Genomic DNA, 15998 nt, shown 5'->3' on the forward strand with positions numbered 1-15998 from the left:
ATTTTAAACCAAGTGGCATTTATGATTAGCCTGGTCTTACCAGACTCTCGTACATTTCATTTGTACAGAGAGTCTGGCCACCCTCCATTGACAAGCGTTAACTTCCTTGAAGGCGGGTACTCTTTTGAAGTTCAAAACTATTGGATCTGCCATAACCAATCGCTAATGTTTGATCGTGACGTAACCCTACAACTCAAACTAGCGCACGACCTCAACGTCATCGTTCTCAGCCACTCCCTCTGTTCACTGATCGGACCGGTAAAAACCCACGAATATAGAGCTGGTAAGTCCCGCCCATCCGTAAAACCCCACTGGACCTCTAGGTTGAAAAATCGTCAATGCAAGTGAATGGGAGAAAATAATTATTTTCTGGTCCCGTTTGAATTGTGCCATGAATGTGAACATATGTTGTCTGTGAATTTTTTATATAATTTTTCATGTTACGAGTTTGACAGTATATGGTATGATTCTTCGGCTAGCAGTTGTGGAAAAGACATAACGAGAAAGACTACATGTCGCCTATGTGACGTCATCCCATAAAGTTGACTTACCCGTGGTTTTCGCCAACCTCAATGATTTTGTCCTCTCCCTGAAAGAAGGCGGTGAAGTGCACTAAAGACACAGCCATGTTTAGCGGGATCCGTGAGCTAGTGTCCGTGTGCGAGTGGTGGTGACGCTTCAAACGCGTCGAAAGCAGCGAAGAGTTGTAGTCCACAAAGTGCTCTCACACAAAGTCTAACCGTATCAAACTTCTACACGCTAAATTGTAACATTCTTTACACGAAAAATTAAATAAAAAATTCACAGACAACATATGTTCACATTCATGGCACAATTCAAACGGGACCAGAAAATAATTATTTTCTCCCATTCACTTGCATTGACGGTTTTTCAACCTAGAGGTCCAGTGGGGTTAGCGGAAGGGGCGGGACTTACCAGCTCTATACCGCAAACCCAGACGGAGTACTAAAGGAAAATGAAAATTGAGCGGAAGTACGTAGGAGGATGGAACTTTTTTAACAGCTTGTTAAAAGTCTAGTTCTTAAAAAAGGCCTAGCAATTAAATTCTATGCGGACCGCAAGCGCTGTGATTGGTCTGCTAGAACCCCTCCCTTAAGTTTCACATGCTCCCTCTGCATGTGTAATTGCAGGTCAATGCGGACAACGACGCAGAAGTATAAATGAAAACCAACGCGTAGTCTATAGCGTAGAGGCTACGACGCAGAAGTATAAATCACCCTTAACTGTCAGCAATCCCAAAATGCAATCTTCACACAAAACGTGTTTTTCCGTTCCACTGTGCTACTTTCCATTGATTTCCAATGTAAAAGCGATAGACAGACAACGTGTTTAACCATTGTGTTTGTGTCTTTTGCAGCATCGTGCATGCCAGGGCATTATAAAAATGCCAGGGGTTCCTCAAATCTAGTCCTGGAGGGCCGCTTCCCTGCGGAGTATAGTTCCAAAACTAATCAAACACCTGAAAAAGCTAGTCAACAGAGTTATTAAAATTGCAGGTAAGTGAGTTTGATCATGGTTTGAGCTAAACTCTACAGGACAGTGGCCCTCCATGCTGGATTTGAGGTACCCTGACCACTGGTCGCGTTCAAAACGTTTGCGTTCAAAAAGACCACAAAACGCGTTCGGTGTGAACCGGTGTTCTGTCGATTTGTGCTCCCCGCTCATCGAAAATCGCTACCTATCAGACTACCAGCGTTATAGTTATGTGGTGTGACATGTTTTGAGGCTTTTTTAACATCCATACCTACCCCAAACCCTAAACCTACCCTTAAAACAATGCAAAAATAGTGTTGGTAGCACAATTTTATAGGTAGCATTATTCGTCAAGACACTGGCCCTTAGCCCCCATAGATCTGGAAGCGAAATAATTTTTGAACCGATTGACGGCTTGGCTTTGCCCAACATTACGTCTCCATTTCATTGTTTTCCTATTCTCAAATCCATGCAGCTTTATCTTGATCAGCGTGTCAGGTGACCCACAACATTTCCATGCGCAGTACTGTATTCTCAAATCTGCTCTCAGCTCTAGGGGTGTCTAATGTCCTGGATTATTTTCCAACAGCCACAGATTTGGCAGCAAAAGATGCGTGTGACTCACTTGTCATTCCACGGCCCATGCTGCTCTGTTTGGGGTTACGCTGTGTACCATTTAAGTGAGGGGAGTTTGTTACAAACCTACTAGAGGATGGTAAAAAAAAAACATCCTTGAAGAATATAAGAATATATAAAGAGCACCTGTTTTGAAGATGGATCGAAGAGATCTTACATTTTGGAACCTTATGATATCCCTGTATCAAATCTTGACGATTATTTATAAGAAAATTGGCACATAAGTTTCATTAACAATGCAAATGGTCATTTATAATTCATGGGCAGTTGTCATTAAGTATTAACAGGAGTCATTTGAGATTTTGTTTATTTGTTCATTTAGGTAGTCATTGTTAATTGAAAATACAGCTCATTTTAAATTCTTTTAGTAAGAAATCAAGAATAGCGATAGCATTTGGGCTCATAATAGTATTAATGAATAATTTAATTCATTAAATTATTCATTTAATCATAAATTAAACTTTACTGTAAAAACCTTGTAAATTCTTTAGTGTGTTTATCCAATTGATTTGTCCAATGTATTGGAATTGATCAAATTAAATAAAGTTATCTCAACTTTTGGAAGTAAGTAAAACTCCAAAACTCTCAAAAAGTAGTCTACAGTTTTCACAGTGTGTTTGCGTTTATTGTGAACCTTCCTTACTCATGGTCACTACAGAGAAACCGCTTTTATATGCTGGATATCTGATCTGTGTGAATGTAGTTCTGTTACTTGATGTTATTTTAGTAGACCTCTTGTATATAATTAACTCAAAGCAATTAATGGTATTCTGCTGCGCTGTGTCTGAACAAGAAGGTTAGAACTTCCTGTTGACACAATGCCTCATCATTTACACACATTAAGAACAAAGACACAAATTTAACCAAAGTTAAACATGTTTAAACTATAGTTCAGTATATGAACTTTTTACTTTTTACTAAGGTCCCAAAGTCTTATTAACATAAAGAATGATAAATTTGTCGTAAAGAAGATTCATTTAATCAGAACTTCACATTATTTACAATCTGTTATAATTTTCTAGAAAAAATATTTTCAGGTGTTTATCATGAAACTCGGGTATACTTGCCGTACTTCATTTAGCCGACCTGCTTGTGTTTAGGTATCATGAGAGACACCTTGATTATTCTCTGATTATTTGAATCTTGAATCTGCCCTGTACACTGGCGTTTTGTTTGCTGGCTCTCAAGGAGTCAAGGAGACATTTGATTCCTTTTTTAGGAGTGGAGAGCCTGTTAACAGAGACCCACCTGACAGTCAGGTGTGTCTTCAGCTCTAGATGCCTCGCAAGACTGAATAGCTGGACTCAAACTCAAACCGACAAGATGCCTCGCAGAAAAAATGATATTGCGATAACCGTGGATGATGGTAAGTAGATTTGATTGATGAGAAGAGGATCATTCTAATGCATGTTGATTCAATTTGATTCAGTGTATACTAGTAGACTGTTCGTTTCAAGCGCATCCATCTACATATGAATAGGTTGGGTAACTATTTGCAACTTTTATTTACTGTTCTGATATAATTTTTATAGTTCTGATATAATTTTGATATTCTGATGTAGTGCAGTTGATGATTTTACAACTGGCAGGCATGTGTTGCGCTGTTGTGTTTCCTGCTGTTATATGTTTGTGAGTGAGTTTTTGAATGATGACCCTTATTTAACAGGTTTACCTAATTTATGTTAATTGTTTTAATGATTAACACAATATATCATGTATGCCATGAAGTGAACTCATCTGACAGGATGGTAAATAGTTGTGTTATTGAGTTATTGTGTCAGTATTTTTAAAATGAAAGAAATTCTCATGATATTAATTCAGTGTATGTGTGTGTGTTACAGTTGGGATGGAAATCGATGCAGAATATGATAGTGGAAGTGATGGTAAGTTTTGAAGATGATTGAATTTTTTTTTTTGTTCATTTATTTTTTTATTAACATAATTATTGTTTATCATTATTATTTATTATAATTTTACTTTCGATAATATTCGATAATATTATTGTATTATTCTTACTATTTTGAATGTGCATGTCATGCAGTGATCTTACAAAATGTATTTTGTAAAAAAAAAAATATTTAATTAAAATATAATATGAATGTGTATATATATATATATATATATATATGTAAACACACACTCTCACATACACAAACATTTTCTCTATATTTTCAGTGGATTCAAAAAGAAGAGCAAAAGGCAGGAATAAACCGAAGCCTGCTGCTCGAGGAAGGAAAGCCAAGCCTGCCGATAGCGTGGAGGAGAGCGACGAAGAGGAGGAGACTCCACGGAAGAGGAAAGGCCGAAAGAAAAAGGAAGTAAGTGAAGATGAGAGCGAGGAAGAGCAGAAAGGAAGAAGAAAGAAAGCAGCAGGTGCGAAGAAGAGGGCTGCCAAGAAAGATGACTCAGAAGAGGAGAGCGAAGAGGAGAAAGGAGATAAAAGAAAAGGAAGGAAAAAAGGCACAACTAAGAAGGATAAAGAGGTGGAGAATGTCAAGGAGAAGAAGGGGAATGGCAAAGCAGCAGGAAAAGGAGGGAAGGATAAACAGGAAGACAAGGATAAGAAAAAGAACAAAGGCAAAAACAGCAGGTGCAGTATTCTCTAGCCTCCCTCTCCACGCCACACACACATACGGTGCCGTTCACTTCTCATTACCTCCACAGCCATACACATCTATTGCCATAAAAGAACTTTTGAATGTTCTCAACTATTCATATTACAAAATTTGTGGTAAAATGCAGCCAAGGAACTGAAACCTCTGAACAACCGAAAAAGTGTTGTTATCATAATATTGTATTGTATTGTATTGATTTAAATAAATAAAAATATTATATTTATTTAATTTATTTAAAGTTTTAATCATTCACTAAACCTATGTATAGGGTCCATTCAGGGTGATTGGGACACATTTTGCCATTGAAATGACTTGGAAAAAGTGTCCCAATCAACCTGAATTCACTCATATATATATATATAGACTCGTCACTATATTATAGAGTATTATAGCAACCAATGTAAAGTAGTATTGTTGATATTGGCTATACATTTTTTGGTTTCAGTTGGACATTTCATTCTTTTTTTTTCTTTTCTTTTGCCTTCCAACTGATGATCTGGAAGTGCTTTTCATGGCCATCCTGCTCACTAGAACTTTTGACTTGACTTGACCAAAACAACAATATCCTTGTGGGATATACTGTTAAACTGGACTTAAAGGACTGACTGCTGACTCTTGGGTCTCGGCTTTGTTCTGCAGCAGTTCATCATCAGACAACAATTCAGAAGACGAGTCTCTGTCTGAGGGAGAGATGGCCCGACTAAAAGAGGAAGTGGAGGAGAAGAAAAAGCTGATAGCGACACTTCGGAACAAACCCTGGCGCATGAAGAGGAAACTCAAATGCCTGAAGTAAAACGGATTTCCTCCTACTCATTGTTTGAGCTCTTGTTTCAGTCACCTCTTAATCAAATGAAGTTCATTTATTTAAAGCATGAGTTTCATGTTTGTTTATGTGCTTCATTAAAGCTTACAAGTTGCTGTGCTTCTGCTTTCTTGCATTTTCACGTCTCTTAATGCACTTTAAGCTGATGTTTAAAGGAGCTCTTATTGGCTACATATTCTTACTGCCTCTGAAAATTATTTTTAGGAAGCATGGAAGTAATTTGAATTAGGATTAGTATGACAACATGCTGCTTTTGAAGTTTACAAAAAGTTTCGGTAAAAAATCAACATCATCCAAAATGCGCTCGATTGTACTTTGAGATAAAACACTTGACACAGAGACTACGCCAATGCATTCATTACCTAGTGGCCTCCGTCTGAACCTTTACCTCAGACTGCCCAGTGGAATTGACCAGTGTGGGTGACAAACGAGAGTTTGGACAAGTGCCCTCAGAAGTTAGTAGAGACTGACACACTGCCCAAGAAAGCATCAATAACATGGGCCCTGAAGCTGTAGGGATAGAAACAGTGCCACATAGGAGACACTCACTTGGCAAAGCTTCATGGGTAACTTCTGGTTGGTGAGTGGAATGTTACAGTTTCATGAGCTTGATGCTGTTTTATGCATGCTGATGTTTCTTGAGGGCAGTCTTTGCATGCATGTTTGGGTACAATTCTCTTCAGAGATCTCATGTACCAAGTGCCATAAGGTCATGTGGTCATGTCCAAACAATACACGGATGTCGATATGGTCCACCACGGGTTATAATGAGGTGCTTTGTAGGTTTGAGTTTTAGTTCAGTTAACTACAATTACACTGGTACCCATACTATTTCCATGTGAAAACATTAAAGGGTTGGTTCATCCAAAAATGAAAGTTCTTTCATCATATACTCACCCTCATGTCATTTCAAATCAAACCTGTATTACTTATTCTCTTCTTTTGCCTATACAATGAAAGTCAAAGGGATCAAAAACAACACTGGAGTCACTGGGGACTTTCATTTTACGGACAACCCCCCCCCCCCCCCCCCCCCCCAAATATCTTCTTTTGCTTCACATTTGGGTTAACTATCCCTTTAAGTAATATCTGTTTATTAGTGAATTAGTTCATCTTGTGTCCATCTGGACCATTCACATTCATTATTCATTGATGAGTTAATTAATTGGCTGTAGGCTCAAGTTACAGAGTGTGAAGGTTGTGAGTGAAACATGATATTTGTTCCTAGTATTATCTCTGGTGCTTACTATACAATGCTGAATGGCCATGCTGCGTAATACACGCAGAACCAGCCAGTAAGTCAATGGACTGGTCCGTCTACACATGTATAACAGCATGCAAAGTTTACAACCCCAACAGGACAGAGAGAAATACTCATGCCCTGTTGAAATCTGAAACAAAAACAGAAAGTTTGTTTAGATATTGTGTCATACATTTTATTTCCATGCTAATACAAGTTTCTATTTATATCACCTGTTAGAGAAGCCCAGGGGTTTGTAGAAAGGTTTGAAGGGGCTTTGGGCAAAGGAAAAGGAAGGAGACTCTATGCATTCAAAGTCATGATGGCTAAGGTACAGCATTAAATATTCCATAGTGACATGTTACATTTTAAATGCAATCACTGAATATTTTTTGTTTGTTCGTTTCTCAGAAATTAATCAAATTCAATAGAGACTTTGAAAACTTCAAGACAGCCTGCATTCCCTGGGAGAGTCGGATAAAAGAAGTGGAAAGTCTGTTCATCTCTGTTTATTTTTCTTTTTTATCGAAATCTGTAATTTCAGAGTTCAGTATGTTTCTTATTCTCTTCTCAACTGTTTTATTCTCATAGGTCACTTTGGGTCATCTGTTGCCTCCTACTTCATTTTCCTGCGGTGGATGTATGGATTAAACCTTGTTCTCTTCGGCTTTGTGTTTGGACTTGTTGTTATGCCAGAGGTGAGATGTGATGCTAATGTCTTTGTTTAAACACCTTTTAGGCAATGTACACTACCGTTTATTGTAAAAATCGTAATATTGTAAATTTTATTACAATTTCTATTTTCATATATTTTAAAGAGTCATTCTTCCTGTGATGACAAAGCTGAGTTTTCAGCAGCCATTCCTTGTGTCTTCAGTGTCACATGATCCTTCAGAAATCATTCGTATATGCTGGTTTGCCTCTCAAGAAACATTTCCTGTTATTATCAATGTTGTGCTGCTTGATATTTTTTGTGGAAACCGTGATTGGTCAGACTGGTAACCGAAAGGTTGCGGGTTTGATTCTCAATACCAGCAGGAAATGAAGGAAATGCACTTGAGCAAAGCAATGGCTGCCCACTGCTCCGGTTGTGTGTGTCCACGGTTTGCAGTGTGTGTTCACTACTCACTGCTCCTAATGTGTGCACTAACTTGAATGGGTTAAATGCAGAGTACAAATTCCAAGTATGGGTTATCATACTTGGCCTTCATGTCATAAAAGAGAAAATTAAAATAAAAGCTACACTAATATGATCTGTGTCTTTCTCTTTGTAGGTACTGATGGGCATGCCTTACGGCTCCCTTCCCAGAAAAACAGTCCCCAGAGAAGAACAGGATACTGCCATGGACTACTCTGTCCTGTTTGAGTTTGGCGTAAGGATTTTTCACTATTGGATTCTGTGTAAAAGAGGTTGTAAGATTGCTATTGTCTTATTTGGATTATACCTTTAGCATTTTTTTCACAGGGTTATTGCAAGTACTCCGTTATGTTTTATGGTTTCTACAATAATCAACGAAGTATCGGATTCCTCCAGTTCCGGTTACCTCTGTCATATCTTTTGGTTGGTGTTGGGATATTTGGCTACAGTCTAATGGTGGTTATCAGAACGTGAGTCTAATAACTACATCTGCAGCATTGACAGTGTCACTCTGTATAGGGTTTTGCTCACTGAAAATGCTCTTTTTGCTGATAATGTGGAGCCTCTTTCTTTCTTTTTTTAATGGCCTTCCTTCTTCTAGAATGGCAAGAAATGCCAATGAAGGAGGAGATGGAGCAGAGGATAGTGCCTTCACCTTTTGCTGGAAGCTGTTTACCAGCTGGGATTACCTTATAGGAAACCCAGAGACAGCTGACAACAAGTTCGCATCCACCACCACAAGCTTCAAGGTTAATAACAGCAATCGCATCAAAGAATGGTGCACTGTGCTGTGAAAACCTTTGCATAGCTAGACTGATCAAATCAAACATTAACTGAGTCTTATTCCCTCAGGAATCTATAGTGGATGAGCAGGAAAACCTAAAGGATGAGAACATTCACCTGCGCCGCTTTCTACGAGTCCTAGCCAACGTTCTCATCCTGTGCTGCTTGGGTGGGAGCGGATTCCTCATCTACACTGTGGTCAAAAGATCTCAAGAATTTTCCAAAAAGGACAGGAATGAACTGACATGGCTTCAAAAAAATGAGGTACCCCTTTTCTTATACCTTTCAATTTATTAATATGATGGTACATGAAAAAAAAAAAAAGGAAATTGTGAAACTCTGTGTCTTCTTCGGTCAGGTTGAACTTGTGATGTCCCTGTTGGGCTTGGTGTGTCCACCTCTGTTTGAGGTCATAGGAGAGCTGGAAGACTATCACCCTCGAATCGCTCTAAAATGGCAGCTGGCCAGAATCTTTGCCCTCTTTCTGGGCAACCTGTACACTTTTCTGTTTGCTCTGTTTGATGAAGTCAATGCAAAGGTATGACCATAGAGGGTATAGTAACCATAAACATAATGAAAAGAGGATATTACTCTGCTTAAGAGTTTTGGGATCAGCCCTTACACATATACCTGTTACATTTTATGTGAATCATTTCTTTGGTATTGTATGTTCACAGCTTGAAAACGAGAAACAGATAAAAAATGAAACCATCTGGGCTCTTAAAGAATACTATGACAACTACACCTTACAGTACAATGTCACAGAAAACATTCCCCCTCCAATCACCTCCCCAGCTGATGTCATCAGGGGGCCATGCTGGGAGACAGAAGTTGGCATTGTAGGTACCGTCAGCACCAACACCACCATCACCAAACTTGTCAGGAACAGTCAGTGCTTAACCATGTACAGTGTTGCCTACTATTTTCAATGGAAAGTAGCTAAAGCCTGCTCAAAAGGTTACTACATGTCGCTGGATGACGTAATGCGCCAATTGTCGGCACTTTACATCCGTTTTTTCTCCTAATCCGTGCTCACATGTATTTTAATATAATATATAGCCTAATGTCCAATAAAGCTACATACTTTCTGTCAGAAAATGGAACAAGTATGTCACAGTGACTGATTACATGTTAACCAGCAGTCCAAATATCACTATATTTGTTGTTAGCTGACAAGTTGCTAAGTTGGCAACACTGACCCTATAGTGCTTGACAAAATATTAGTCGCAAAAATCTATTTTTTGAAATGGAACAGTTTAACCCTAAAATGTAAAAGTAAATCTAAAAAAAGTTTGCATTTATCATATTTGATACATCAGGCTTTTACGGTTCATAGAGTGTAATATAGTCACAGCAGGGGTGGCGAACCCCAGAGTTTAGCTCCAACCCCAATCAAACACACCTGAACCAGATCATCAGGGCCCTCGTCTGAAAGCTTAAAAGCGCTGCCTTCGGAGGATGCATTCCAAGGTAGAAAGGCATCAAGGAACGTCCGAATCCAATGTTAGCTTCACTTCCTGTCTCCTGACATACCTTCATCTGTTTGGTTTTTGAAGACAGCATAGTTGTGTCTTTCGCTGACTTTAATATCCCACAATCCCGTGCTTTCCATTCTGTGACAGTTCAGCTAAGAAATAAAGATGCCGTCTGAAAGTTGCAGTTGCAGGTCAGTTTGTGTGTAAATGTACGTTTTTGGCCAACGTTTGGCCACTTCTGATGTCATTTCTAACAAGAAATTACTATTGATATAAAATATTCACTTTGTTTTCACCAATGCTCCCTCTATTATGCCTTAAATCATTAAACCGTTACGCTGCCTCAGAAATCTGATTTGTGGGGTACTTTTGTGCGCAAACGCACAAGTGCAACAAGAACTTAAGTTGCTTCAGTCTAGTAAATGTTAATCTTGAAATATTACTGACAATACAAAAGTTATACAAATATAAAATAATTTTACTAAAAGGCCTTTTACTTGCTAAAAAAGTATGATCTATCAAACAGAGTGCCGAAGTCATGCAGTAGATTGTGTGCAACAGGTTTCTCAGCAATGTTTGATTCATGCTGATAATTCAAAGGCCTTAGAAATTCATGTATCAAACATAATACAGTAGGCTTTATATGGTTAAAATGTACTGCTTTATTTCCTCACAGGAGTTTGTGAAGCTCACCGTATCCGACATCCAGGTGACATATCTGACCATTCTGATAGGGGACTTCCTACGAGCCGTGATTGTGAGATTCCTCAACTATTGCTGGTGTTGGGATCTTGAAGCTGGGTTTGTAAGTCCAACCTCACACCCTGCTGTTATTCAAGTTACTCACGTAACACTGTGTAAACAAGCTGGAACAGTATCAGTTGGATGACCTCTGTCAGATGCACATTTTAGTTGTTAAGTTTAATTCTTTGCAATTTAGCGATGATGGGATGTTCCCATCAAGAAGAGGGCAGATGTTATAAACCTGACTGACTGTGAATATGTCAGGTTAAGTATATTCTCATCAAAAGTTTTTTGTGCTCAGAAATGACTGCTCTATATGGCTTTGCCCTGTCGCCCTCATTTTCCTGTCACTCGATATAGGTAACATACTACTCGTTCATCCGAGGTCAACTGAACTCCATGAGAAGGTGGCAGGATAGGTGATAGGGCTGCTTTACAACCAGAGTCACAGAGAGACACACTACACCATTCAGGGCACTTAATTACAGAGAGAGAGAGAGAGAGAGAGAGAGAGAGAGAGAGAGAGAGAGAGATAGAGATAGAGAGTGAGAGGTATCTTTTACTGTGACATCTCTTTCTGTGTTGTCATGCATACAGATATTTATGCGTGTGTGTGTGTGTTTGTGTTTCTGCAGCCTTCTTATGGAGAGTTTGACATCAGTGGTAATGTACTTGGGCTCATCTTCAACCAGGGAATGATCTGGTAAGCAGATCATGCGAGTAAAAACACAGCATCTCGGCGATGGACAGTGTGATGACCTCACATAATGTGTGTGTTTCAGGATGGGCGCATTTTACGCCCCTGGGCTGGTGGGAGTAAACGTGTTGCGTCTGCTGAGCTCCATGTATTACCAGTGCTGGGCAGTGATGGCCTGTAACGTTCCCCATGAGAGAGTGTTCAAAGCCTCACGTTCTAATAACTTCTACATGGGATTGCTCCTCCTCGTCCTCTTCCTCAGTCTCATGCCTGTGATCTACTCCATTATGACCCTGCCACCGTCTTTTGACTGTGGACCCTTCAGGTAGCTTTTAAACCATATCAAGATTTATGTACTAATCCTTGAAAAGGCTCACTGCGGTCAATAATGGGAAAAAGTTGAAAAGAACAGAATGCCTGAACAAATTATTCCTGTAGGAACAGATTTGTTATCCCTATTCATGTATTAGGTATGGAAACCCATTTACGCCACATAAGAAAAAGAAATCATGCTTTGGTAAATCATGATTATGACATGAAAAGTCAAAATTATGACATACCAAGTAATTATAAGATAAAGTTGAGATTACAGTTGTAATTGAAATTATTCAACCTCCATTGCAAATCAGGTTTATTGGAAAATGTACAGACTTTCAGCTGTTTGCCTTGAAAAAATCAAACAAAAGTAATTGAAATAGCTCAACACAACACATGTTTCAAGTGATTTCCCCAAATTCAACTGAAAATGCAACATTTAATGACTTTGGCAGTCTCAAACTTATTCAACCCCTTCATGGCAAGCATCTTAAGTACTGTACTTAGTAATAGTAGAACACCCTTTTGGTGTCTGCTGCAAACAAGATGAATAACCAGACACCAGCTTCTGGAAGCGTTTCTGGGGAATCTTTGCCTTCCTCATGAGCAATGGCCTACAGTTCAGTAATATCCTTGAGTGTGTGTGCTGCAACCGCCTTCTTCAAATCCCACCAGAGATTTTCTATGGGGTTCAAGTCTGGTGACTGATGGCCACTGTAGAATCTTCCAGGACTTCTTCTGCACCCAAGCCTTGGTGGAATTTGAGGATGCTTGGGATCATTGTCCTGTTGGAAGGTCCAATGACACCCAAGCTTCAGCTTCCTCCCTGACTGCATGACATTTTTTCCTAGGATTTTCTGATACTTCAATAAATCCATCTTGCCTTCCACATGCTACAGGTTTCCAGTGCCAAAGGATGCATAGCAGCCCCAGAGCATCACCGAACCACCGCCATGCTTAACTGTAGGCAGAGTGTTCTTTTCAGCATATGCTTCATTCTTTTTCCTCCGGAAAAGTTCCAGATTTGTTTCATCGCTCCACAGAACAGAATCACAAACATTCTGTGGCTTATTTATATGATTTTGAGCACTTTTCTTGTTCTTTTGAATCAGTAGCTGTGTACGTCATGGAGTTCTGGCATTGAAATCGCATGCATTTAGTACACGCCTTACTGTGCAAGCTGAAACCTCAGTGTCTGTTGCCACCAAGTCTTGCTGCAGGTCTTTTGCAGTCACTCAAGGGGTTTTTCTGAATCTGTCTTCTCAGAAATCTGATTGCAGCCATTGATAGATTCCTTTTTCTGCCCCTTCCAGATAGTGTAACCACTGTCTTTAATTCTGAACTTGCGAACTATGCTTCCAGTGGTGTCTCTAGGAACATTTAGTGCCTTCGCAATGTTTTTGTATCCTGTTCCTTGCTTGTGAAGGGCAATGATATCTTCTCTTAACTTTTTGGACCATTTTTTTGACTTAGCCATATTTCTAATATGCAGTCAAACGTGACACTCAACAAACCTAGCCAGTTCAGATATTTCATGTGTTCTAGCTCAATCACACCAGGTGCAACTAATGAAGCCCTTCAATAGTTGCATCAGGTGTGTTTGAGACAACACCTGTTTTGCAGATTTGTGCTGTTGTGAGGGATTCTATTCAGGGGTTGAATAATTTTGAGACTGCAAAAGTTGCAATTTCCGTTGAATTTGGGGAAACCACTTAAAACATTTTTGTTCATTGCAAACAGCTGAAAGTCTGTAAATTATGCCAATAAACCTGATTTGCAATGGGGGTTGAATAATTTCGATTACAGCTATAGGCCTATATATGATGTATGTACATAGTACAGTATGTCATAATTTTGACTTTTTATATCATAATTTTGGCTTTTTATTTATTTAGAGTACAGAATGAACAAAATGATTACATTTCATGTCTTTTTAATCTCAATTATGCATGATATTTTTCTTATTTATGGGGAAATGAGCTTTCATGATTAAAGGCAAATTAATACATGAGATCTGATAAAATACTTAGCTGGTTGCAACTTACTTAGCTAAGAGGTTATAAAACAGTGATTAAATAAACATAAAATGTGTGTTATTTGCAGGATAGTTTGAACAAGTATGTCTTAAAATGTTACAAAAACATCTTACTACAGTATAATAACAAGCTTGTTTCATGTTGGTCCATCAATATGGAATAAAAATGTATATTTTAAATTGTCATACATTTTTAGACCAGCAAAATAGGGCCTAGACCCTGAACTCGGTCGTAGCTTTTTCCCTAAACCTAACTATCTGGGTCGTCTCCAATCGACGTTCCCTGGGTCGTCTCCAATCGACGTTCAATATATAGTCTAGTTCTCAGGGAATCTCTCCCAAGAAGAAGCAAGGGCAGAGGATCTCAGACAAATTCCACTGAGAATCCCACCAGTTAATAGAATACAACAGTTTTTATAGAATAGGGAGGTAAGGCAAAATGATATGAATTTAATTGGTTCTTCATATGCAAACCCTTCTGTTACTAGGTAAAGCAAACTTTTTTTTAATGATTTCTTCATTGTTAATCACAAGGTTCTAACCTAGTCATCTGTCTAGTTTCATTTCCCATATTTGTTATTTTTACACTCACACAACCAAAGTCAAAGGGGTATGGCAACACAACATACAACATACAACATTCAAAAACACAGGACAGAACGTTTTAGTACATTGTGTTTCAAAGTGTTAGTTTTGTTTGGCCTAAAAAGGGCAGTAAGGTTAGATGTTAGAGTTAATATTAGTTTGATTTACAGTTTACTATTTTATTCATTAAAAATCCACCACATCTCATATTTAAATTTTTCTGTTGAATCATAAATGTCCTGAGCAATATGAAATCCACGTCTCTCCACAGTGGTAAAGATAAGATGTTTGATGTGATCACGGAGACTATAGAGAAGGACTTGCCACCATTTATGGCAGACATCTTCGGTTATGCATCCAACCCAGGCCTCATAATTTCTGCAGTCCTGCTCATGGTGTGAGTAGTCACCTAATGTGAAGTATAAAGGTAAATGATTTATTTGCATTTAATAAAACTATCTGTATGTCTTGTCTCTGACAGGTTGGCTATTTATTACCTGAATGCTGTGTCCAAAGCATATCAGAACGCTAACATGGAATTAAAACGCAAAATGCAAATGGTTGGTAAAGGTTTTTTGTAAATGATGGTAAAGTTGTCTGACATCAGCAGTGTCAGCTATTGGTTTATATTTTCTGCTCCATCATATAGCAAAGAGATGAGGAGAAGAACAGGAGGAACAACAAGGACAGCACCAACCAGGTGATGAAAGACCTGGAGGATCTTATGCCCAACAAGTCCCTGATTCCCCCTCCATCTGCTGAAGATGCTGGTCAGTGGGCTAAACAACTCGTTGAACTAGTCATGACATGTTTCTTTTGCCGTGTTTCCCCTACTGGTGTTCACATTTTAGGAGATGCTTCCAAACTCTTGTGATCTTCAAACTTGAGAGTGGAACAGTCTTCATTCACAAAGGAGTGTCTGTTTCTGTGACAAACTTGCCATTTTTATTACAGAGAAACCAACTGACCAGCTTAGCAAGTCACCAAAAGTGACTGGCAAACCAGGCGCTGCAGCCACCGGGAAAGGGGTACATGTTCAGAGAGATGTGTCTTTGGCTGCGGCAAATCCTCGGGCACCAGTGACTCGCCCTCCAGGTCCCAGGCCACCCGGGCCTCTCCCAGGTAATGGCCGTGGACCTCCACCAGGTCAAGGGATGGGAAGAGGTAGAGGTGGACCACCACCACGAAGATAAGGCTTTAAGAATGTATATAGACACACACTCCACAGTCGTACTACATATGGATCCAAATCGAATTGTAATAATAACAGTGAGGAGGTGCTGTTGTTGTAAATATTTTTTTGTGTAAAATGTATTTGTATGCTATTTAAAAAAGTGCAATAAAAGGTTTATGGATATACATGTCTGTGGTGGTTTATTCATCAAATCATTTACATTATTATTGCAAACAGATCAGGA

At 39.0% G+C, this 15998-nt stretch overlaps 1 protein-coding gene across 1 annotated transcript; it reads left to right on the forward strand.

The window, feature by feature from the left end:
* The first annotated feature begins 3404 nt into the window (after positions 1-3404).
* On the forward strand, positions 3405-15936 carry tmc2b (transmembrane channel-like 2b). Its single transcript, XM_079873083.1, has 20 exons — positions 3405-3496; positions 3972-4013; positions 4306-4720; positions 5385-5534; positions 7049-7139; positions 7220-7301; positions 7400-7506; positions 8083-8181; positions 8274-8416; positions 8548-8695; positions 8799-8993; positions 9088-9267; positions 9407-9568; positions 10881-11009; positions 11584-11651; positions 11731-11970; positions 14852-14977; positions 15062-15140; positions 15230-15350; positions 15535-15936. Exons 1-20 carry the CDS (start codon positions 3454-3456, stop codon positions 15771-15773), a joined length of 2859 nt encoding a protein of 952 aa, XP_079729209.1. The 5' UTR covers positions 3405-3453; the 3' UTR covers positions 15774-15936.
* Positions 15937-15998: the final 62 nt, after the last annotated feature.

This window comes from Squalius cephalus (assembly GCF_949319135.1).
Source record: "Squalius cephalus genome assembly, chromosome: 5".
In the NCBI taxonomy this organism is placed as follows: domain Eukaryota; kingdom Metazoa; phylum Chordata; class Actinopteri; order Cypriniformes; family Leuciscidae; genus Squalius; species Squalius cephalus.